The sequence below is a fragment of the Lutra lutra genome, chromosome 7, assembly GCF_902655055.1.
Source record: "Lutra lutra chromosome 7, mLutLut1.2, whole genome shotgun sequence".
Lineage (NCBI taxonomy): Eukaryota > Metazoa > Chordata > Mammalia > Carnivora > Mustelidae > Lutra > Lutra lutra.
The window spans coordinates 70987163-71013385 of record NC_062284.1 but is presented as its reverse complement, the minus strand read 5'-3'; the positions used below and the strand labels follow the sequence as shown (position 1 = coordinate 71013385).

Below are 26223 nucleotides of genomic sequence, written 5' to 3'. Positions count from 1 at the left end.
CTCATCACAACATGTATCCTCCTCAATACCCATCATCCTGTTAACGCCCTGCCCTCACCCTCTCCTGTCTGAAACCTTCAGATTGTTTCCCAGGGTCCATAGTCTTTCATGGTTCATCTCCCTCTCTGATTTCTTCCCCTTTGGATTTCCTTCCCTTCCCCTATGTTCCTCCATGCCTTTGCTTATGCTCCACATATGAGTGAAACCATATGAAAATTGTCTTTCTCTGCTTGACTTATTTCACTTAACATGTAGTTGTTTTCTTTTTTTATTTAAAAAATTTTATTTACTTATTTAACAGACAAAGATCACAAGTAGGCAGAGAGACAGGCAGAGAGAGGGGGAAACAGGTTCCCCGCTGAGCAGAGATCCCAATTCGGGGCTCGATCCCAGGACCCTGGAATCACGACCTGAGCTGAAGGCAGAGTCCTAACCCACTGAGCCACCCAGGGGCCCCTGTTTTTTGTTTTTTTTTTTTTTTTTAAAGATTTTATTTATTTATTTGACACACAGAGAGAGAGAGAGATCACAAGTAGATAGAGAGGCAGGGAGAGAGAGGAGGAAGCAGGCTTCCTGCTGAGCAGAGAGCTCGATGGGAGTCTCTGTCCCAGAACCCTGGGATCATGACCTGAGCTGAAGGCAGAGGCTTAACCCACTGAGCCACCCAGGCACCCCAACATGTAGTTTTTTAAAAAAAGATTTTATTTATTTATTTGACAGAGAGAGGCACAGCCAGAGAGAACACAAGCAAGGGCAGTGGCAGAGAGAGAAGCAGGCTTCCCACTGAGCAAGGAGCCCGATGCGGGGCTCCATCCCAGGACCCTGGGGTCATGACCTGGGCTGAAGGCAGACACTTAATGACTGAGCCACCCAGGTGCCATGTCCTTCATTTTTAAAGTAATCTGTTATTGAGAAATGCTGTTTTGTTTGAGCAAACCAGCTTGTATTTTGAAGAGTGGATGTCTGGGTTACCTTTTTCGACTCATGCTTATAGTTTGTAGCTAATTAAATGATTTTCATATCTCTTCTGTGGCTTCTGTCTTGACTGGCTTTCATTCTTTTTTTTTTTTTTTTTTAAGATTTTATTCATTTATTTGACAGAGATCACAAGTAGGCAGAGAGGCAGGCAGAGAGAGAGGGGGAAGCAGGCTCCCTGCTGGGCAGAGAGCCCAATGTGGGGCTCGATCCCCGGACCCTGAGATCATGACCTGAGCCGAAGGCAGAGGCTTTAACCCACTCAGCCACCCAGACACTGCTTGACTGGCTTTCTATATAACATCCTTCACATTTCAAATCTGTGGAAGCTCTCTGGCTCCTAAGGACTCATCTATTCATTTATTCATTCTCTTGACAGACGTCTCTTGAACATCTAGCTGTTAACCACTGGGCCAGGTATGGAGGTGATAGCAGTGGATAAGTCACAGATCTTGTCCTCAAAGAGGACACAATCTAGTTAAAGAGAGGGGCATGTAAAAAGATAATAATAATCGAATGTGGCAAGGACATAGAGATAAAAACCAGATATTGTGGATGGTCCAAGCAGGAGCCCCTGCTTCCTGAAAGTCATAACACTGAAACTGTTTTTAAAGTGCATTGTATTTTGAAAGTTCTGTCTTAATCAGTAAAAGCTACAAAAGTTTCTTTTTTGACAAAGTCTTAATAATTAGAAGAAAAAAGTGCAGAGACATAAAAAAAAGAAGGAGATATAGGTAAGAACAATGTATATAATAATGATCTAATGTTATTTACTCAGTTTTGACATGCACAATGTTTTTTTTTTTTTTTACATTAGGAATGCATCTTGTCATTGGTGGTATCTTAGACTGGATGAAATTGGACCTTCATTTATTCAATTCAATTCAATTCAATATTCATTTATTCAGTTTATTCAATTCAGTTGTTGAGCATCTGTTACAGATCAGACACTATATTTAGGCTTGGGTATCAGTTTGGAGCAATATAAATACGGTCCCTGTCCTCATAGTCTTTATAGTGAAGAAAATATACAGGATTATATGAGAAAAACATAGCAGAGGGGCTCAATTTAGATAGAAAGGTCAAGGAGGGTCTTCCCAAATAATAGATATTCAAGCTGAGATGTGAAAGATAAGTAAGGATCAGTCATACAACCAGGTAGGCTAAGGGTTCCAAGCCAAGGGAAAGCATGAAGGAAGGTCTTGAGGCTTGAGGCCACATGGATTGTTCAAGTAGTTGAAGAAAAAACAGTGCAAATGGTCCTTGGTAGAGTGAAGAGAAGGGCTAAGCAATGGGTAGTGGAAACTCTCCTCAGATGTTGGTGGTTCTCCAAAAATTATAGGTGCCCAGTAACGCAAAACCCTAGAGTCTTATATGAATGCTTTATCCTGAGTTATTAAGGTTTTTTTTTTTTAAAGATTTTATTTATTATTTATTTGACAGACAAAGATCACAAGTAGGCAGAGAGGCAGGCAGAGAGAGAGGAGGAAGCAGGCTCCCCGCCAAACAGAGAGCCCGATGCGGGGCTTGATCCCAGGACCCTGGGACTACGACCTGAGTCAAAGGCAGAGGCTTTGACCCACTGAGCCACCCAGGTGCCCCCTGAGTTATTAAGGGTTTTAAGCAAGGGTGAGACATCAGCAGAGTTTTCCATTTCAAAACAACCACTCTGGTTGCTGAATTGGGAATTCGGGAGAGAGCTTGATAGAGAGCTATTTCTAGCATCAGGGGAAGAGATGATGGTGCTAGGACTTGGGTGTTGGCAGTGGAGGTGGGGAGAGATGGAATGAAGGTAGTTGTATGTTAGAGGTAGGACTTCATGATAGATTTGATATAAGAGATAGGAGACTATCAGTTTTCTCCCAAGAGCAGCTAATTAGCTGGGTGGAGATGCCTGTCTTTTACTGAAATGGGGATACTGTAGGAAGGACAGATTTAACAGCATGTGGAAACAAAGACTTCTATTTTGGGCGTGTTAAATTTAAGATGCCTATGAGATTTCTAAATAGAAATCTTAGATAGTTATATGGGTTTGTAGATCTGGAGTTCAATGGAAAGATCTGGACTAGAGATAGAAATTTGGGGAAATTTTGCATAGAAACTCATGAGGGTGGGTGGAATACAGGGTAAATATAAAAATAATAGCAGTGATAAAAATATTAATATTAATGAAGATGCTTGGTGCTTATTTACTGCCTTCTATGGACTAAGCACTGTTCTGAATACTTTCCATATATTAACAGGTTTAATCCTTATGATAACTCCATTTAGTAGGCATTATTACTACTCTCATTGTCAATGAGGCACAAGAAAGCCTCAGAGCTAGTAAATAACAAAACCCAAACAGTCTGGTCCTAAAGCCTGACTATTAGAAGAGAGAACAGAACTACCTCAGGGATCTGGGCAATTCCAACATTTAGAGGGAGGACAGAGAAAGAGGATCTTGCACAAGAAACTGAAAAGGAGTGATAGTGATTTGAGGGAACCGTGAGGATGGGATGTCTCAGAAACCAGGCAAAAATGTTCTGGGTAGGCACCTGGGTCAGTGTCAAAACCTGCTGAAATTGGGCAGTTAGAGGACACATAGCCATTAAATGGGTGATGAGGATGGGGAAGGGGTTTCCCAGACTTGGGGATAATGGGAGTAAAAGAGGTAGATACGGAAGAGCCACATGGTGTTTGCAGTTGTTAGAGGGTGAAGAACAAGTCAGGGATGGTGAGAAATGAGCCTGGAGAAGTTGGCAGGGTCCAGATCATGAAAGACTTGTAATGTGTCCCAGGTTAGCATCAGACCATGATCTTAGCCAGAAGTGTCTATCCCCAAAGCTGGGAGCAAAACAAAGGGAGCCACCAGTTCTTTTTTTTTTTTTTTTAAGATTTTTTTTTTTTTTTAAATTTATTTGACAGACAGAAATCACAAGTAGGCAGAGAGGCAGGCAGAGAGAGAGGAGGAAGCAGTCTCCCCGCTGAGCAGAGAGTCCGATGCGGGGCTCGATCCCAGGACCCTGGGATCATGACCTGAGCCGAAGGCAGAGGCTTAACCCACTGAGCCACCCAGGTGCCCCAAGGGAGCCACCAGTTCTTAATGGGAGGGAACTACATCCTGATGTCTGCTTATCTATATTGTCTCATACACCATATATGTTGTCTGGTTTATTCAAAACTTATCATGTTGGGACATTTTATTTGAGATTTAAAAATTACCCATCACTTCTTTCAGCACCAAATCATTGATCAGAGTGATAGATATTCTGTGTGGGGGGAAGACATCTATCTATATACAGAGTCCTGTACATAGTTACCATGACCGTGTACCCTGTTCTCTAAATTGGGAGCAAGTGTTAAAAATGGTAGGAAGGTGTGAGGTTTGCTTAACTGGGCAACTTTGGTTACAATCAGGAGAAAGCAATTAATTTGGATTATGTTGGTCTTATTCTTTCTCATTCTTCCTAAGCGTCTTGAAGTTCAGGATCATCCTGGGTTTGAATCTTGTCTCTGTTCATTTATTAGCTGAGTGATTTGGGGGCCAGTTATTTAACCACTCTCAGTCTGTTTGTTGAATGAAGAACCTCTTTAATAATAATGATTATAAAGAGTATTGTAAGAATTAAGTAAAAAGATAGAAAAGTGAAATAAAGCCTAGGGAAACAAAGGCCTTGTGATGAAGATGATCAATATGGTTCCTTTCTTTGTTGGTGATTATGTTTTACCTTTGATTATTTGACTTGTTTAAAATTTTGTAATTTATCCTCAACTACCACTAGCTAATTATAGATGGAAATAGTCATTTTTCTTGATGTGCATATTAAGACTGTGCTTGTAAAGTGAGACCTAGTTCCAAAAATAGTCTTTACAGCAATGTTAAAGAATGGCAGTGTCTAAAAATATTCATTCCAAAGCTCTGACATCTTCATATAAAATTCTAGAGAAGTAGGATTATTTAACTTTTGCTAGTATCCAATAATTTGAAGAGTTCTTATTTTTTTCAAAAGTTTAAAATAATTTCAATGCCTGCTAGAAGCTGACAAATTCAGTTTACTTTTAAATCATGCACATTTTGGGGCATCTGGGTCACTCAGTTGGCTAAGCGTCTGTCTGTGGCTCAGGTCATGTCCCCAGGGTCCTGGGGTTGAGTCCCACTTTGGGCTCCTTGCTCAGCGGGGAGCCTGCATCTTCTTCTCCCTCTGCCTGCTCCTCTCCCTGCATGTGCTCCCTTGCTCTCACACATGCTCTCTCTCTATCTGACAAATAAATAAATAAAATCTTAAAAAAAAACATGAATTTTGCAGTGATGGAGACATGGGTTTGTGTTGTGTGGGAGAGGGAAGAATATTTCATTACTTCTCTACTCCCTACATGTCTGTCTTTTTTCCTTCTATCACACCATGATTTCCTATGTAACTCAACCATCTAATGTTACTTACATCTTTCTCTATTTCTGGAAATTATAGACCCTACCAGAAGATTCTGAGAGCCTCTTTCCCATACTTCTTTTCATATGCCCTCTTAGAGTATAATGTATGAGGCCAAGAACATTCACTTAACAAAGGTTCATGCACAAATTATTATAGACAGGCCCTATGTTAAGTGCTGAAGAGACAAGGATAAAGAAGATAGACCCCTACCCCCAAGTGTATATGTATAAACTTCACAGTTGCTGAAGGGATATTAGGCACACACAGTTTTTTCATTTAGTGGGTTGAGAATTCTAGTGAAGATTGTATGAGGTAATGGGGACCTTGAGAATGGAGTGCCAAATGATGAGGAAAGAAAGGCTTCTAAGGAGGAGGTGGTACTTTAACACGGTTATGAAGGATAAACAGGAGTCTATTGGTTGAAAAAGGGAAGGATTGTGTTCCAGAAGTATATACTCATTTCCTCCATCGGGAACACAATCTATATACATAGATATGTATATATAATATATGCGTGTGTTTATGTGTAATATATATACATGTATATGTGTATATGTGCATTATGTGCTTTAAGGTGGTAGTTCCTGATCTTTCCTTACACCAAAATATGTCATAAGGTTTATGGAATTACTTGGAACCATATAGAGCATCAGCGTTACTATTAGGATTCCGAGGAGGGGTTGTTGATAATTCAGAATTTTTCTCCTGCTTCACTGCATGTCCTAGGACACTTAGTGTTTATCATAACCTTGTTTGAATTGTCACATAAAGCATTCATTTTTTAAAATTTATTTATTTATTTGATAGTGAGAGAGATCACAAGCAGGCAGAAAGGCAGGCAGAGAGAGGAGGAAGCAGGCTCCCTGCTGAGCGGAGAGCCCAATGCAGGACTCAATCCCAGGACCCTGAGACCATGACCTGACCTGAAGGCAGAGGCTTAACCCACTGAGCCACCCAGGTGCCCCTAAAGCATTCATATTTGCAAACATGCAGGAACCAAGGCAGATTCTATGTTGCCAAGCTGCTTGTGACTTAATAGGGGAGCTAGGAAAGATGTGCACATGTGCTGTATGAAAAGTGAGTAAGGGATGTGGGAGTTTGGGGGAGGGGAGAGAATCACATGGGTCAGATTTTTTGGGGACTCAGGCATTGGTCATTTACTCAGTGCTGTCAGTCTTGTTCCCAAAGTTTCTGAGGCTTCAGAAAAACTGCTTGTGGTGCCCACACCTCAGAGCTCCTTGACTGACAAGTGCAAGTTAGCAAAATTTCTAGTGAGTCATCTGCACTAATCAAGAACATCTTGAGTGTTGTCATTGTGAGAGGATACAAAAAGAAAGATGACTGGTGCCTCCTTACAGGTACAGGGATGGGTGTAATCTGAAGAAGGGAGGAGGGCCATGCTAGGCTGAGCCAGCTCTGTTTGTGCCCCTTTCGGGAAGTACCAGTGCAAGCCTGTCTCCCAAACCCACCTTTCCAGGGCTCTGGCATTAGACCCTGTCATTATTACCTCATCATTGCCAGGCAGGCCTTATTAAACTGTACTGTAGACAGACAGATGGTTTTTATTTCCCTTGTAAGCTGTTACACAACTTAACTCTGTGCTAGCGTTATTTACTCAGATTTTGCCTGTTATCATAATATTTAGCTCATCTCCATTTTGTCCTTACACTCTCCTTTCTCATCAGGCGTTCCTTTGAATTGTCCTGAATCTTCTTTGATGTGTTTACATTATAATGTTAACTCTTTTAAGCCTGTTTATGTTTCCTTCATCTCCCACAGTTTTTTTGGCTGTAGTCACAGTACCTCAGACCCCAAATCCTTGCTTTCCCTTCTCCTGCCGGTTTCTACAGCATTTAACTCTGCCGACCACTTCACAGATCTCTCTTCTTTTGGCCTCTGACTCCTTCCCCATCTCTAGTGTGCTTTGTGGACTCAGGGAAAATCCTGAAGTAGGCCTGTGATGTGCCTCTGCACCTCTCATCCCAGTTCTCCCACCTTTTTTCCATACCTTGTCCTAACTTTATCTTGTGTGCTGCTCACCCACCATGGGTAAGGGAGTTGACCAACCTTAGAGAGGATTCCCGGGTGCCTTTACGGAGTATATAGTCTGGCGTGGGAGGTAGATAGATCTGTAAATAGCTAAAATAAGGTCTGAGGTATCCTAAATGTGATATTCAAGAGACAAAATTGGAGTAGTGTGAGTAGGAGAAAAGAATGAGGAACATTGCAGGAAAGTCTCACCCTCTACTAGCTAATTATGAGACTGCAGCCTTGCATGACATTGGACCCTCCCTTGTCTTGCTGGGAGCTGTGTCCTGTCTGATTCACTTTGGCTAGGGTTATCTTTTGCTAACTGCTTCTGTTTTCCCTGGGAAATGCTGAGCAGACTTAGTGGGTATGTGTGTCCACCCCTATTTCTGATTCCTGCCTGACCCTTGCTGTTGTGTTCCAGTTCCAGGTTTCTCTTATGATCTTGGGGCCTTGTCTTGCCACTGCAGTCTTCCTGCAGTCTCCCCTCGGGATGTGGCTGGACAAGTTCAGTCCTCTTTCTCCGGGCTGCTGTGTGTATTCTCACTGGGGGCCTAGGATAAAAGAAGAAAGTAGGGTTGGAGGTGACAGAGGCGATGGGAAGGGCATTGTCAGGTTGGAATTTCTCTCCGTTGCAGCAACTAAGATATATATATATATATATATATATATATATATATATATATATATATATATACACTTCCCAGACTGACCCAGTTCTGGTAGGGTTGTTTTTGCACAGTCACCAATCTCATCGGTTAGGATGGAAAAGAACCATAAAAAGACAATGGTAATAATAGACTGAGTTCTGACCTATTTCTCCTTGGATACTTTCCCAAGAGACAGAGATAGGATAATGGGGGATTTGGTTGTCAGGATGATGTTTGGTGTTTAAATACCTTGCCTGTGGTGAGTGTAAGGTTTGTAGCCCCCCTGTACTATCTGTAAGTGTTGTTAACTCCCTGCTCTTGGAAATCTAGCCTTTGGCAAAGTATGCACTCAGGGGGCTGAGTGCATATCACTGATGCAAATCACAGGAAGGTGCATCTTTCTAGATTTAGTTAAAAATCTCCTCCTTTCAGAGCGGGTCAGTCATGCTTCTACAAACTCACGTAGATCCATTTTGCTTTTTTGTGCTTTCATCAGTCAGGGTAGTAGGTCATTTCATGACTCTGAATCTCACATACTACATATCTCTTCTGGAACCAGTAAACTCTTCCAGAGAAAGCTGTAGAAATACTGGCTCTCTAAAGTGAACTTCAGAGTGGGAGCAGTTGGTATACAGAAATGTTTATTGAATGAGGAACATTTTAGTAAATGTTTGTAAAGCCTTAGTAGCCTCTAGTAAATTTACTGACAGCTGTTACTCAGTTTGTGGACTGTATAACTGGGAGGAAAGTAATAAAACAAATTTCAGTGACATATTTACAAATAATATTAGCAATCATTTCTTATGGAATACACACTTGGTAGCAATCTCAACCTGTACTTACCTATTGGTTTATGCTTTTCACAAAGTTTCTATGTATTAAAGCCCTTGAGATTATAGAAGTGAGTACTGCTGTCATCCCATTTTACAGATGCCTGAAATAAAGGCTAAGATGCCTGTAAGATAGTCCTGGGATTAGAACTCATAACCTAGTTCAGTACTCTTTCCTTTGCAAACTGTTGAGACAAAAAGTTTTCATGAATTTGTAATAATAAGAGAAAAGTAAAGCAATGACACATTTTTTAAACCATTCTACTTTTATTCATTTTATGCCCTTTATTCTGAGATTCTTTCATTAAATACTAAGTGCCCAGCTGTGAACCAGCTAGTTCCACAGGTACTTAATACAATGTTGAACAAGGCAGACATGGAGTGTATTCTAATGGAGGAGGAGAAATAATAAGTAAACAAGCAATCACATAATAGTAAGTTCAGGTAGTAATACAAGCTTGAAGAAAAGAAAGCAGAGAAAGGCTGGTGGTGGTATTATTTTTATATGTGATATATTCCTGAAAATGAACATCAAAGTTTAATGTACGTAAAGGGAGATTCCTTCCCAAGAAACCCAAGCAATCATAAAACATTTCTTCAATGTGGTGTTTGGAGGACTCATTCATGTTAACATATATTTTTCTTTTTCTTCAAAATTGACCTAAAGTCCAAAATTGGCTAGTCCAAAAGTGTCTGGTTGAGGCTAAAGATCTGCTGCTTCAGGAACCTCTGATGACTGATTACCAGACCTTTCATGATATTGAGGCTATGAGAGCCAACTTATTGTTGGTCCAATATACCATTTTCACTCATCTTTATTTAACAATGAAGACGAACTACTAGACAACAATGCTTTCTTAATTTTTTTCCTTTTAATTAACAACAGAGCTTTCTTCAGAGAAAATTCCAGATGCCCCGTCTATAAAGCTACTGTGGCTCCAAGCTACAAGCTTACTCTCCTCTTTTCCACACCTTAATGGCCTCTGAGGAATTCACAAATCTTTGCAGAACACAGGATGAAAACCACAATCAAAGATTCAAATTGTAAATCCTATTATAAAAAGATAGCTGTATTGTTGAAGCTGGCAGAGCCACCATATCAAGCTTCATAATCATGTTTTGAGATTTTTGGAGGTCCATATTCAATGGAAAAAATAGATTTATATGTATAATTTTACCTAAAATTACATCTCCAGGTGGCTTTACTATATAAAGCAAATTCAAACTTTAATTGTAGCTGTTTGTTCAGAGCATACTTTTCCCTCCAATTTTATTGAGATATAATTGACATATGACACTATGTATGTTTAATGTCTACAATAGAATGATTTGATTTACATGTATTGTGACATTATTACCACAATACAGAGCATGCTTTTTATATAATGTGGGCATGATGGTACTACTGGGACTGAAGTACTTTTGTGCAACTATGAATTTAAAAAGTAAATTTCATATTGGCTAAGATTTATTCTTTTATAAATTGTATCATCATATATAAATCATGATGTGTTTACATATTATTGTAAATGAATTGATTTGCTAGTTTAATTTTTTGTTTATTTGTCTTCTAGTTTGCCAGAGTTTGGATACCTGATCCTGAGGAAGTTTGGAAGTCAGCAGAGCTGCTCAAAGATTATAAACCAGGAGATAAAGTCCTCCTGCTTCACCTTGAGGAAGGAAAGGTAAAAATTTTGCTTTTATTTGTTGTTATTGGCATAAAGTGAAGTGAATTCAAAAGTGTGAGTTTGCTGTGACATATCTAACTTCATTTGGAAGTTAAAATTTTGAATTAATCTAATATTTTCACTTACTAAATTTAAAAAAATAACAAAAGAGCAAACTCAGTTTTCTATCCCAATGGGTTAATGAAAATGTCAGAACTTTTAAAATCCGGTATTTTGGGCTATGAATTTGTTATGATTAGGTTTAGATTCACTTCTAATCCTCCCAAAGATGTGCCTGTTTAACTTTGCTTAGGCTAGAATTGACTTCATGGTAACTAAGAGAACATTGCTTAAAGAGCCAGTCTGAGATTTGATATTTACTGGACCTAATCATTTGAAAAATGTTTACTGAAAAAGTATTACATATAAAGCAGTTTGTTAGCAATCAGAAAAACATAAAACCAATTGCTTCCCTATACTTTCCTGTCTGCATTCATTGCATGGATAGACACGTCCTAGTTCTACCTATTTGACCTCTCCATGGCATTTGACAAGGCTTGTCACACTGTTTTTTTTAAACACCTCTGTGACACTAGTTTTCCTTATATAACTTATAGTCTAGCCAGGGAAACTAGAGACAAATACATGAAAAGTTACATAAAGCATAGAATCTAAAGAGTAGTTCAACACCATGATGTTAAAGATATCAAAAGGTTATGACGAACTATTACCAAATGAGTAGTGCTACCTGGGAGTTAGCATGTATTGAACACTTACTTTGTGCCAGACGTAGTTCTAAGTGTTTTACTTGCTGTAACTCATTTAATCCTCACAACAATCGTATGAAGTGGGGCTGTTGTTATTACCACTTTATGGATAAAGAAACTAGAGCTCAGAGGGATTGTTCAAGATTATACAGGTATTAAAGGATGAAGCTTGGATTTTAAGCCAGAAAATTTGTCTTCATGATTTGTGATCACAACCACTCGCTATGTTGTAAAGATAGTAACAACTTTAGGATGCCTAAGAGGGAAATTTCATTATGGGCTGCTTTGTCAGGGAAGGAGTCGAGGAGGAAGAAGAATTTTAACTAACCTTAAAGGTAGGATAAAATTTGGATTGACAAGGAGAAAGGGTTAGACCCTTTGAGTAGCAGAACGTATTTTGGTGTTAGTGAATATAACAAGTTGATTGGAGCAGAGATTTAGAAAGATGTGTGTTCTAGTTCTAGGCTCACATATTAAAGTTTCTGCTATACAGCATGTTAAGAAGTGGCAAAAGGTGCTCTCTGACATCAGTGTTAGGTAAGAGAAATAGATATATTTATGAATAGTGTGACATGATATAACAAGTAAAAGCCAGGAATAGAAGTAGAACAGAGTGAGGAGTGGACAGACGGGCTGGTGAAGGTAATGGATTGGGAGGCATGGTGTGAAGAACAAATAGCTGAGGGGAAGTGCATTTCAGGAATCCAGAAAAGCCCATGCAAAGGCAGGGAGGTGTGCAAAATAATGTGCATTTGAGGAACTAAACAATTTCCATGTTGTTAGAATGCGAAGTAAGAGTACAGGACTGGCAAGAGGATGGGGGCTGGGACCACATCACAGATGGCCTGGTTATCATCCTAAAACTCTAGAACATCAAGTGATGTATGATGGGGAGTGATTGTATTATTTTTAAACAGAGAAAGGATGCTGGGTTTGTGTTTTAAAGTTTTTTGTTTTTTTTTTTTAAATTTACTTGACACAGAGGGAGAGAGATTACAAGTAGACAGAGAGGCAGGCAGAGAGAGAGGGGGAAGCAGGCTCCCTGCTGAGCAGAGAGCCCGATGCGGGACTCGATCCCAGGACCCTGAGATCATGACCCGAGCTGAAGGCAGAGGCTTAATCCACTGAGCCACCCAGGTGCCCCTGGGTTTGTGTTTTAGAAAAGACTCATTTTGGCCATACAGAGGATGAATTTCAAGAGAGCAAAACAGAGGCAAGTTTAGTTGGAAAGAAGGCAGGGAAGAATTAGGCCATATTAGAGGAGGGCCTTGAATGCCAAATTTAAAGAATTCAACTACTCTGTATTAGGCACAACATTAGGCACTGTGAGCTATATTTTCTTAGGTTAATTCTCACAACAACCCTGTAGATTGGTAGGTAATATAACTATTTTCCAAATAAGGAAGCCAATGCCCAGAGACATTAAGTAGTTCTGCCTGAGATTGCATAGACAGAAGTGGCTTTTATGTAATACAGGGATCAATGCAAGGACATTACACCCATAACAAACAGACAGGGAGAGTTCAAAGGGCAGATGGTAAATTCTTCTCCATTTAGCATAGTTCATTCCAATCTATTTTGAATATATGACATCCGTTTATCTCTGCAATGTTAAGAAAAGTGGCTTTTTACAAAACCAGCTAGTCCTTCTCTACAGTTACATTTCATTTTTTTTGCCTTTTTACTTGTAATATGTTATTTGTCCTTAATGCCTCTTTGAGTGATAATTTGCATGCTTGGCTTTGCCATAAAGCCATATTTCCTTGGTTTTAAAGTGAGTAGTACTTCTTAAATTTGTAGGCTAATCAACCTCATTAAAGAAAATCAAATGAAAACTAAGGACTGTCTTTCCAAAATATAATACACACATGTGTATATATTTACACATATGGACATATACACATTTACACTTAATTTCAGGGGATTCTTGGACCTCTCAGCATTCAGGGGTTCCCAGGTATTTCTACATGCCATGCATTGCCTCATTTAATTTTTTTTTAAGATTTTTAATTTATTTATGACAGAGAGAGATAGCAGAGAGAGGAAACACAAGCATGGGGAACCTGGAGAGGGAGAAGCAGGATCCTCACTGAGCAGGGAGCCTGATATGGGACTCTGATTCCAGGACACTGGGATCATGACTTGAGCTGAAGGCAGATGCTTAATGACTGAGCCTCCCAGGCACCCTGCCTCGTTTAATTTTTATCACACTCCTGCAAGCTACTTTTATTATGCCCTTTCTACCAATGAAAGATTCACATTGAATAACTTATCCAAGACCACAAAAGAAGTACCAGTTTCAGGATTTCAACCCGGGTTGATCCGGCTCTAGAGTCAAGCTCTTAACCATTCTTTATTGCTCATTCGCTTATCACAGGTGAAGGGAGAGAGAGAGAAATGTTATTTAAAGATTAAAAACTTCTGGTTTAGGGGTGTCTGGGTGGCTTAGTCGGTTAAGCATCCTACTCTTGATCTCAACTTGGATCTTGATCTCATGACTTGGATCTTGATCTCAGGGTCATGAGTTCAATCCCAGCATGGAGCCTACTTTAAAAAAAAAAAATTAAAAACCAAAACTTCTGGTTCAGTAATTGGGTTAAAAAAGTCTAAACTTAGTTCTGAAACCAGTGATACATTATATGCTAATTAATTGAATTTAAATTTAAAAAATGGAAAAAATGAAAAAAATTTTTAAAAAGTCTTAACTTCTCAAACTGTATTAGCAAAAATTCTTAATATTTGTATTAATTTTTTAATACATCTAGTGAAAAAGAAGACTTCCATTTCCACCAGTTTCTGTGGCTTTGGAAGGTGTCAGGAAAAGAATGCATTTAATAGCTGAGAAGCATATCAGGAATAGGAAATAAGCAAAATGTATGGGCCTGTTTTACTTTTATTGCTATGATTTATCCAGATTCTATATCTTGTATACTTTCAGGATTTGGAATATTGTCTAGATCCAAAGACCAAGGAACTGCCTCACTTGAGAAACCCTGACATACTTGTGGGTGAAAATGACCTCACAGCCCTCAGCTATCTTCATGAGCCTGCTGTGCTCCACAATCTCAGAGTCCGCTTTATTGACTCCAAACTTATTTATACATATTGTGGTAAGTGTGCCTTGCTTTCTGAGTGGACCGTGAACTCCTTCCTCTGATAGACATAGCCACGGAATTACTGTGCGTGGGGAAAGAAGGCTGTAGTTGGGTTTCCTCCTAGAGAGAGAATCACTAAAGAGTTATCAAACAAGATTTACCATGTTCATTAGCTAGTTGCATTTTGTGCTGAATAAGCTCTTTTGTGAACTTAAATAATTTTGCTCAGGAAAAAAAAAAAAAAAGAACCGAACTGGGTCCATCTTTTAGATTTTCTTCCTCCCAAAGAAGTCATTTGACAAATTCAGTGACTGGTTTGCCAGTGACTTTCATCTTGTACAAGGACTGCTACTCAAGAAGAGTAGATGTTCAAAGTGTGGGTTCAAGAAGTTCAGTGTTCTCTTGTTCTCAGTGCAGGACTGAGGACTCAAGGTAACTGTTCTTGCCTGATGTGCTGGCCTGGGCCCATGCTTGTTACAGTATTAGCTGCCAGTGACTCAGCTCAGGATTCTTTTTCTTTCTCTTAGATATACAGGTACTTTGGGATTTTTTTCCCCTTTTCCTTCTTTTGTCTCTCTTTCTCTCTCTATTTTTTTTCTTAATCTTATTTTCTACCTTGTCCCTGGCTCTTTTCTCTACTGACTTCTTATCTTTCTTTCCCTGATAACTCTCTTCGGCTCTGGTCTGGGATTTCATTCATTTTCTTCTAAGTCTGTTTGCTTGGGTGACCAATTCAGTGCTCATCATTTCTTCCTTACTCCCCTGCTTGGACAGAGACAACTATCTTCTCTTCATAAAGGAATTTATACCTCTTGCGTCCTTCATACTAACTCTTTTTCTTCCTTATCTATGAACCAAATACTTCTGTTTCTCAATTTTCATTTTTCCATTTATCTTTTTCTTGCATGTATGTTACCTCCTTGGTGAAGCCTCCCGTGCTTGTCTTATCTAAATCATAACCCCCTACTCCACTCTTTAGTTTCCATCTTCTTTCTCTGTTTAATTTTTCTCCTTTTTCCTTTCTACTATCTAACCTGTGATATTTATTTTTTCTTATCTTGTTAATTGTCTCAATTTCCCATTAGAATATAAGGTCTATGAGAATAAAGCTTTGTCTTTTTTTATTTACTGTTATAAACCTAGCACTCAGAAAAGACTTGAGACATACTTGGAGCTGAATAAATATTTGTTGATTGAAGGACTTCATTAAGTCAGTATACACCAACTATAAACTTTAAAGTCATACAAAAAAGTATAAAAAAGGAAAATAATTACGTATAATTCACTATTGAAAAATAACCAGTATTATGTTGATATATCCTATATGTGTGTATATGTGAGAAAGTATAAATAGATATGAAATTGGAATTAATCTGTATATAGTTTTGTGTCCTCTTTTGCTATGACATTTAATATTCTTTAATAAAAATGTAATTTGTGGTGGTAGCATAATAGTCTGTCATATGAATGTAACAAAATGTTTGGCTACTCTTCCTTTGTTATATATTTTGTTTGTTTCTACTTTTCACTCTTGTGAATGATACTATGATAAACATCTTTATGAAAAAAAACTTTTGCTTGAATGTCTGATTATTTCATTTGGATAAATTTCTAGTAGTAAATTTTTAATTTTATTTTATTGAATATTTTCAGTATTTATTGAATATTTTATATTTTATTGAATATTGAATATTTTCAATTATTGAATTGAATATTGAATATTTTATTGAAATATTATGAAAATATTTAAAGTTCTTTTAACATTACCATAGTTTTTATTTTTAACAGCTTAATGTTTTATTTTATTTATTTATTTATTTTTAAAGATTTTATTTATTTATTTGACAGACAGAGATCACAAGCAGACAGAGAGACAGGCAGAGAAAGAGAGAGGAGGAAGCAGGCTTCCTGCCGAGCAGAGAGCCCAATGCAGAACTCAATCCCAGGACCCCGAGATCATGACCTGAGCTGAAAGCAGAGGCTTAACCCACTGAGCCACCCAGGCGTCCTAGCTTAATGTTTTAAAATGGAGTTTTAGTTAGGTCTAGGTATAACAGGCTCAGAGCAAAGGCTATGGTATATTTTGATCTTTAACAATTTGTTAGCTCAAGATTAACTGAAATTGAAATTTGTGTTGACTGTGATTCTCACTTAACCAAGTTTATATATCCATTAGTATATCATTAACTTCTTTTGCTTTTTTACCCCTCCCCCAGGTATAGTCCTAGTAGCTATAAATCCTTATGAACAGCTGCCTATTTATGGAGAAGATATTATTAATGCATATAGTGGTCAGAATATGGGTGACATGGATCCACATATCTTTGCAGTAGCTGAAGAAGCTTACAAGCAAATGGCCAGGTTGGTGAAAGCTCTATTTTTTTCATGATTCTTACTAGATATGATTGTTTCTTCTCTGCCAAGTCATAGATATTTTAAAATATAGTGAAGCGCAGCTGGTAAATTATTATTAAATAAGCAGCCTTGACTATTTCAAATTGTCTACATTATTATTAAAATACCTTGTATTTATAAAAGGACATACTGTATTAAAAATTGTCTTTGGGGTTGCTAGGGGTCGGGAGAGGGTGGTGGGTTATGGACACTGGGGAGGGTATGTGCTATGGTGAGTGCTATGAAGTGTGTAAACCTGGCGATTCACAGACCTGTACCCCTGGGGCTAATAATACATTATATGTTAATAAAAAAAATTTAAAAATTAAAAAAAAAAACAACTGCCTTTGGAATCTCCTCCTGCTCCTGTGACTATGGGAGGACAGATGCTATGTTTACAGAGGAGAGGATCGAGGACTGGCGGTGTGAAGTCATGCGCCCACTATCCTTCAGCTAATGAGCGGCAGACTAGAAAGAAAAGGCCTAAGAAGAACATGAAATCTGTCTCTATCTTAGAGAATTAAATACCAAGGAAACTGTAAATTTAATGTTACTTTTATGTTCTAGAGACCAGTGATCCTGAACAGCATCAGTAAAATGTCTTTAAATATTAACCATGGAAACCTAACATTTTGAGAGTAGAAAACCATAGGGGAAAAAAAGCTACTTTGAAGACTAGATTGTGCTGTTAATAATGTAATATAATGAAAATCAAAACCATGGATGTATAGTATAGTATACATTTAACTCATTGCTCCAGTCTTCAGGTAAGAACCAGCATATTAGAAATATGCTGTGGGAAACCCTGAAGCAATTTATGAAGTGGAGAGAAAAAAAATACTGCGGAGGTTTTATTTTCTCCTTTCCAAGCAAGGAGGGTGTTTGTTTGACATAATTGGGCCAGCACATAACAGAATTTTAGAATTATTTCCCTGCCAGAGTCCATAGAAGTCATTATGCCCTTTTATTAATAAAATATTATTGTTCTAATAATCGCTAAGACTTATTAAGTACTCTCTCTGTGCAAGGCATTGTTTAATTGCCTTCCATTTTGTTAAGTAATTTTATCCTCCTAATAACCTTTTGAGGTTGGAGTTATTATTAATCTTCATTTTATAACTGAGAAAACTTAAGCACTTGAGAAGTTATTTAACTTTCCTAAGTTAAGGAAAGCTAGGAAGACTAGCTTTCAAATTCCATTGGTCTAACACTATGAAATAATTATCATATTAAATATAAAATGACTAAGTATAGTTTTGTACTACATAATATGCTTATTATAGCAGATTCTGTTATAAAATGGAAATGAGTGTCAAAAGTGTAAGAAAGGTTACTTTTTTTTAAAGGATTTATTTATTTGAGAGAGAGAGTTGGGTGCATGCGAGTGGTAGGAAGGGGCAGAGGGAGAGAATCTTGAAGCAGACCCTCTGCTGAGCATGGAGCTCTATGGGGGGATCTTAGTCCTACAACCCACAAGATCATGTCCTGAGCCAAACTGAGAGTTGGCCACTCAACTGGCTGAGCCTCTCAGGTGCCCCAGAAATGTTATTTTTTTTTAAGCTTTTAAATTCCATCTATCAGCACAATTTTTTTCCCTAAAATGAGAAAAGCCCACCAATATTTGACATGTATGGCACTGGAGCATTCGATAAAATGCTAGCACCACACAAGTACAGCCAGAGAACTACTGGGCCGAGAGGGAATTGCAGAGAGTGCCAGGACCTAAAAATTGTCTCCAAAAAGTGTTACACTGCTCCTAGAGAATGATATGACTTCTTTAAAAAACTAATTTTAAATACGAAAGTTTTGTTCTTAGCATTTTTGTGAGAGAAACCCAGGAATAGTGTTAGATTTATGTAAGTATTTCTGGCTTTTAAACCCTGGATTTACTCTGGTTTCGTAGCCCCCCCCCTGCCGCCCCTCGAATTATTCCCCTGTGACTCAGCCAATCAATGCGGTTACTGCAGGTTTGCTTGCTGCTTTCCCCTTTGCTCAGTTCTGTTTCTGAGCCAGTTTTAAAATATACTTTGGTCGTTCCTAAGTCTTCCTAAGTCCACCATGTATATGAGTAAATCTGTGCACATAAGATGTGCTGCAGCTGCTAAACAGACCATGTCTCTTAGGCATACAGTGGGAGCTAGATATTGCAGGATCCTTCCTTATCATCTTTTCCTTACTGAGTGGAGATGTGCCATATTCACCACATGTGAGACCTGGTACCCTTAGAGGCCCCTACAACTTCAGGGAAGGTAATGGCTACTTGTTCAGTAGATCTTTACTGAACACCACCAACACACTGTAACAGGCATGGGACAGAGCAGCAGACAAGTGAGACAAATAGACAAAAATTCTTACTCTCCTGAAGTGAGGCATGATAAACAATAAAAGTAAATAAGATACACAGTTTGTCACATATTAATAAGTGCTTTTCTGGAAAATAAAGTCAGAGAAGTAGATAATGTTAGGTGATCCAAAGGGCATATCTGCTAGGCTCAGGGAAAGCCTCCATGTAAAGCTGTCTCTCCCCCCACCTTTTTTCTTCCAAACGTAAAAAAAAAAATCTTGAGCTTAAGTGTGGAAAAACAGTACACAGAGGTACCATATACCCTACATCCAGCATTTCCAACAAGGAAATTCTCATTGATATAATACTATAAAGTAGTCTAAAAATCTTGATCACATTCATCATTTCCCCTCTGATGTCCTTTTTCTGGTCTAGGATCCAATCTAGAATCATACATTGCACCTAGTTCTGTCTCCTTAGGCTCCTCCTATCTAGAGCCATCTGTTAGTCCTCTTTCCTTTCATGGCTTTGACACCTTGGAAGAGTGCTAGCCAGCTATCTTGTAGACCCTGAGGACACAGCAATAGAAGAATTAGGCAAAACAGACTGCAAAAATCCTTCCCCTTCTGAAAGTTTAAGGTTTTCTCTGGGTTAGATCGAGGCTAGCCATGCATTTGGGGCAAGAACCTCACAGAAGTGAGGTTCATCATATAGAGGAGACAGTTACTGGGGATGTTAAGTTCGATCGCTTGGTTATGGCGGTATCTACCAGATTCCTCTACTATAATTACTTATTTTAAACTTTGAAATTAGTAAGTGTATTATAGGAAAATACTTTGAGACTGTGCAAATATCCTGTTTCTCATTATACTTTCACTTTACTAATTTTAACAGCCATTGACATTGCTAGGTCAAAATCTAGGTGTAAATGTAATTTTGTAGGTATTGCCTACAAAATTCCCTCTAGAAGATTTTACTGGTTTGTATTTCTGCCAAAAATGTTCAAGAGTCCCTGCTTCCCTATAGCCTCATCAACAAAAAATGTGTAGTCTTTCTTTTTAGTTCTTCACTATCCAGTGGTATCTCAATGTTGTTTTCATTTGTATTTCTTTAAATATGAGTGAGTTTACATGTTTACATGTGTTTAAGAGACTTTTTATTGATGTATTTGTTTCTTTGTTTATGTGGTAAACTGTCCATTCATGTCTGTTTCAATTTTTCTATTTAGTCCTTTGATCTTCAATTTTAAGAATTTTAAAAAATATGTTAGAGATATTAGCCCTTTGCCTATGGTATATATTGCAAATACTCCCCATCCTACTTGCAAGTTTTCTTTTGATTTTGTTTATGCTGTATTTTTTTCTATGCAAAATAATCAGTCCTTTTTTTATTACTCTGTATTTTGAGTCATTGTTAAAAGCCTTTACCTATACCAGGATAAAAGAGAAATTCATTCATGTTTTCTTTCTTTCTTTCTTTTTTTAAAAGATTTTATTTATTTATTTGACAGAGAGTGACACAGCAAGAGAGGGAACACAAGCAGGGGTAGAGGCAGAGGGAGAAGCAGGCTTCCCATTGAGCAGGGAGCCTGATGTGGGACTCAATCCCAGGACTCTGGGATCATGACCTGAGCTGAAGGCAGATGCTTAATGACTGAACCATCTAGGTGCCCCTCATCCATGTTTTCTTCTACTTTTTGTGTTGTTTTATAATGTACATTTAGATCTCTGATTCAATTGAAGTTTATTCTTTTTTTTTTAAATTTTTTAAAGATTTTATTTATTTATTTGACAGACAGAGATTACAAGTAGGCAGAGAGGCAGACAGAGAGAGAGGAGGAAGCAGGCTCCACGCTGAGCAGAGAGCCCGATGTGGGGCTCGATCCCAGGACCCTGGAATCATGACCTAAGCCGAAGGCAGAGGCTTTAATCCTCTGAGCCACCCAGGCACCCCTGAAGTTTATTCTTTTGTATGATATGAGATATGGATCTAAATTTATCTTTTTTCCAAATGGCTATCTGGTTATCCAGCATCACTTATTAAGAAACCCATTTTGCTCCAGTTCTTTCAGATGCCATTTAGCATATCCTAGGTTTTTTCATGTTTTGTGCCTCTGTAGTATTTTTTTTTTTAAAAGTAGGCTCCAAGCCCAGCGTGGGGCTTGAACTCATGACCCTGAGATCAAGACCTGAGCTGAGATCAAGAGTCAGACACTTAATCAGTTGAGCCACCCAGGCACCCCTTCATAATATTTTTTAATGTTTGGTATCATTAAACCCTCTCATAGTTTGTGCTTTTCATTATTTTCCTGGCTATCCTTAGATGTTTGTTTTTCTGTATATACTTTGGTATCAACTTATCTACTTCCATAAAAAATAAAACTGTATTTTGAATAATTACATGAAGGAAAGGATAGAGTACACCATTCACATATCTGAGGAAGAATATTCCAGGCAGAGAGATCATCAACTGCAAGGACCCTACAAGGCCATGTGGGGTATTGTAGCAAATTTGACTTCTTCTCTGGGTGTGAGTTTTGAGCAGAGGAATGGCTTGATCTTGCAGCTATGATAAAAATCGACCATAGATTGCTGCCAAAAATGCATGTCCTGAATCTAATTGGGAGGAAACACCAGAAAAACTGAAAATGAGGGCATTCTCCAAAATAAATGTATATGCTCTTCAAAATTATGAAGATCAAAAAAGTCAAAGAAAGGCTGAGGAACTGTTTAGGATTAAAGGAGATGACCATTATATGCTAGTTAAGTGCAATGAATATTCTGAATTGAATCCTGGGTGACTGGGGAGGAAAGGTAACTATGTAGGGAACAACATTGCTAGATGGTTGATAAAATTAGAGTATAGACCGTAGACTAAATACTACTAACTATATCAGTACTACATTTCATGATTTTGATTATTGTGAATAGGTAAAAGCCTGTCACTGTTCTGAGGAAGTATATTACTCTAAATTATATAGGAGGCATCATGTCTGTAACCCACTCTTAAATATTTCAGAAAATATAAAAATAAAAGAAACAGAGAAGTTAATAAAACAAACAAGCAAATCCTAAACAATTGGTGAATTTGAGTAAAGAATATATGGGAGTTCATTTTACTAGTTTTGCAATTTTCCACAAGTTTGAAATAGTATCAAAACTAGTTAGAAAAACAAGTAAAAATTAAAACAACTGTTGGTGTTGGGATGAGGGTAGAATCCAGAAGACTAGTTAGGAGATTTTTGTATTGATCCAAGCAAGAAATAATGATAATCTAGTTAAAGAAATATTTATGGAGAAGGTAAAAGTGAAGGGATGGATTCTGGATATATTTTTTTTTAAATTTTTTAAGATTTTATTTAATTATTTGTCAGAGAGAGGGTACAAGCAGGGGGAGCATAAGGCAGAGCATAAGGAGAGGGAGCCTGATGTGGAACTTGATCCCCGGATCCTGGGATCATGACCCAAGCCGAGAGCAGATGCTCAATTGACAGAGCCACCCAGGTGTTCCTCTGGATGTATTTTTAAGAAAGAATGGACAAAGGCTTGCTTATGTGAGGCTATGAGAGAAAAAGAGGAGTCTGGGATGGTGGCAAGGTATTCGATCTAAGCACCTGAAAGGTGGGAGTTGCCATTTACTGAGACGGAGGTTATTGAAGGAAGAGCAGGCTGTACATGTGGAGTGGGAGCATGGGTGGAGGAAGGGTTGGAGTTTTATTTTTGATATCTGTCCTCCAAGCAAAGCTGACAGAAGTGTTTCTTCCCCAGTAGCTATATGGCCAGTGAGAGAGTAGCAATAACCAGGATCCTTGACTCGGGACTCCTTTTTAAGCATGTCCCTTACAGAGAACAGTGTCCTCATAGAACACCTTCAGAGTCAGGCCTCTTACTTTAATAGTCTTGTTGACTTACAGAAGAGAAAATGTCAGTGGGCTGCTCTGTCTGTTTTTCTTCTTATTTTCTTGTGTCCCATTTATATCAGTCTTTTCTCATGCTGGAACTGACTGCTCTTTGGTAACTAAATGACAATATTATTTTCCTTAAAACAAAAGCTTTTTTTCTTTTGTTTCCTTAAAACCAGTATTTCTTAAATACTTTAATGTGGTATATTTTTTCCCCATTGGGAATGGTAAATAAATTTTTTCTACTAAGTTTCATTTATGGGTTTTCTTGAAATAAATTAGATACTTACATGTATAACCTTGGTGTAATCAAAAAGATACCTGTATGAATCACAACTGCATCAGTAAATAACTACACAAGGTTAAATCTCCTTGTCTGCCTTGGTCTCAGTTTTATTGTTGACACAATGGAACAGTTTCACTGGCTGGTTTACCTTGACATTTAACGCTGTTGTGTGGTGTGCATTTGTTACCTTTCTGTTCCATGGAGACTAATTAATAAGCATGTTGCTCTTCCTAGTGGAGAGCAGACTGGTAAGGAGCTGTGGAGCAGAGGAGGAGGAGCATGGTGTACTTTCTTCTTGGAAACCAGTATGTGACATCATTCGTAGAGCTCTGCTCTAACCTTAGATAACCCGTCTAACTAATAGTAAATAGTAATATTTTCCATAACACAGAAAAAATAATGCTGTCGTGCTTACTTCAAAGGTGAAAATTATCTTAAATGATAAACATAAAAACACTCTGAATAGCATAACAGAGAGAGTTACTGAATCACTATGTTGTACACCTGAAACTAATGTAACATTATAGGTCAACTATACCTCAATAAAAATGTTAAAAATACACTCTTTTAAAAATGGTAAGTCTTGCAGTATAGGCCTTACTGTCATCACGTCTTCATCATTATGGAGTTTTATGTCTCCATTCTCTTCTCATCCACTTCAGCCTCTCATCTAGTTGATTCCTCTTGACTGTTCACTGCTAGGCCTTTTCTGAGGGTGGCTCCTTCTTTCACATGGCTGGGAGTCTCTGCATGCATCGATGTCCGGAGCTCCCTGCCTGGGGGCTGGTACAGATTATAAAAGCTCCCCTGTTACCAACAGTGACTCAGCTGCCCTGTGGTACCAAGTATCCCATTTATGCAAATAGACTTGAAGTAATATATGCTATATGATGAGGAATCTCATGTATGATCTATAAAGGTGGATTAACTTACATTAATTAATAGCTGCCATGTTTCGATGCCTGCTGTGTCCAAGCATGGTGTCAGGCGTGTTTCCTCTAATCTTCCTTACATCCTGGGAGCAGGCATCATCACCCCTGCTTTACAGGTGAGGAAATTGAGGAAAATAACTTGTCAGACTATCGTGCTAATCAACAGCATCTGGAAGTGGAGATGTGGTTCTCGCTTTGAGACCCCAAAGCTTTTCTCCTTTGTCATTTCATTTTCTTACTTTCAGCTACACTCCTCTCTTCTTAACACATCTATTCCCTCAAACTAACATTGCATACTTGTATTTGTGCACATTTTATTCAGTCTAGAATATCCTTTTCTGTGCTTCTTCATCTGTCTGATTTTTATGTATTTTTCATGATCCCACCCAGGTTTTAGTTTGAGACTAGCTTAGTGCCTGGTATGTGATTGCTCTTCAGGATTCTTTACATATAAATGTGGCACTTAGTGGGCACTAGCTACCCCATAAGGCTGTGGAAGGAATAAAATACAGGTAATACAAGTCTATAAAAGTCACAAACATATGTAACTGCATATTTCTGTTATGGCCTCGTTACATTAATCTTATGGGCTCTGGAGTGATGGCACAGAGAAATCAGTTTGACCAGAGAGGATCTTAATGCCATGTGAGCGGTTCCTCAGTAGGAACTGACTGACCTTAGTACATATCTCTAGGAAACATTTCTTTCCATTTCCTATATAGTGTCTCTGCCTCTCTAAAGTACAGCTTTTACCAGTCTGCCTGCACATCTTTTTAGAGGAAATATTTAACTTAAAAAATAATACTAAATAATTGTCATTGTGAAGTCATTGTCTGATGTCACCTTTAGAATTTAAATCTTTTCTTCTTGAATGGATGGAGCTAGGGAGTATAATGGTAATTGAAATAAGTCAGAGAAAGACAATTGCTATATGCTTTCACTCATATGTGGAATTTAAGAAACAAAACAAACAAGCAAAGGGAAAAAAAAATAAGAGAGAGATAGACAAAGCACAAAACAGACTCTTTAACTATAGAGAACAAACTGATGGTTACCTGAGGGAAGGTGGATGGGGGTTGGGTGAAATGGGTGATGGGGTGGAGGAGGGCACTTGTGATGAGCACCAGATGATATTACGGGATTGTTGAATCACTGTATTGTACAGCTGAAACTAATATAACACTGTATGTTAACTAACTGGAATTAAAATAAAAACTAAAAAAAAAGGTGTTCTTGAGATTCATCAAAACCGGAAATCATGAAAACACAGAGCATAGCAGCTTGATTTTGATGAGTGATAATGATGTAGAAAAATTTAACAGCTTTTAACAAGAGAGATAGGGATTAGAATCTCAAGTGAAGCCACGTAATCACACTAAAGGCACGGCATTGGAAGAAAGCTTTATATCACATGAACTTAGTATTTTCTCTTTTTAACAAGGGCTCAGATGAGGGAGAAACAATTAGATTGATTGCCTGAAAAAAAGTAAAACTCGAGATTTTGTTTCATGCACACATGTTCACTTATAAGCTAAAAATTAGATGTAGTGCTTGTATACTTAACTAAGGTAAACAGCAACACCCAGTGGTTATCAGAGAGTCCATATCAACATGGGTGGAAATATAAAATTGTGTTCCATATGAGTCAGGCCTGAGGTTGGCATTACTTAGTTTAGTCTTGAGTGATCAGGATGTGACTGAAAAGTATGCTCATTAAATTTGCAGAGAACAAGTTGATGGTCTTAGAAAATATGAATAATATTCAGTATGACCATGATAGACTAGAGAGATTACATTTTTTTAAAGGAAGGAAAATCTATATACACCTGATGTAAAATGAAAACTGAGTAGATATAAGAAAAGGCTGGACAGACCAATTAGATACAGATATACTGAATAAAAGGACCGAAGACCAAGGAAGGAAATGGATTAAAGTGAAACTCTTCTCTTTCATCATCCCAGAGTTGCATTGGTGGTTCAGTGGTAGAATTCTCGCCTC

The 26223-nt window shown here is 38.1% G+C and overlaps 1 protein-coding gene across 8 annotated transcripts in view; it reads left to right on the top strand.

Annotated features, from left to right (window-relative positions):
* MYO5A (myosin VA) overlaps window positions 1–26223 on the top strand; it is a 200217-nt gene that overhangs the window by 59177 nt on the left and 114817 nt on the right. For all 8 annotated transcript variants that reach the window (XM_047735857.1, XM_047735855.1, XM_047735853.1 and 5 more), the window contains exons 2-4: window positions 10473–10583; window positions 14271–14442; window positions 16644–16788. In XM_047735857.1, coding sequence (XP_047591813.1) covers window positions 10473–10583; window positions 14271–14442; window positions 16644–16788 — 428 coding nt within the window. The remainder of the gene's footprint in view (window positions 1–10472; window positions 10584–14270; window positions 14443–16643; window positions 16789–26223) is intronic.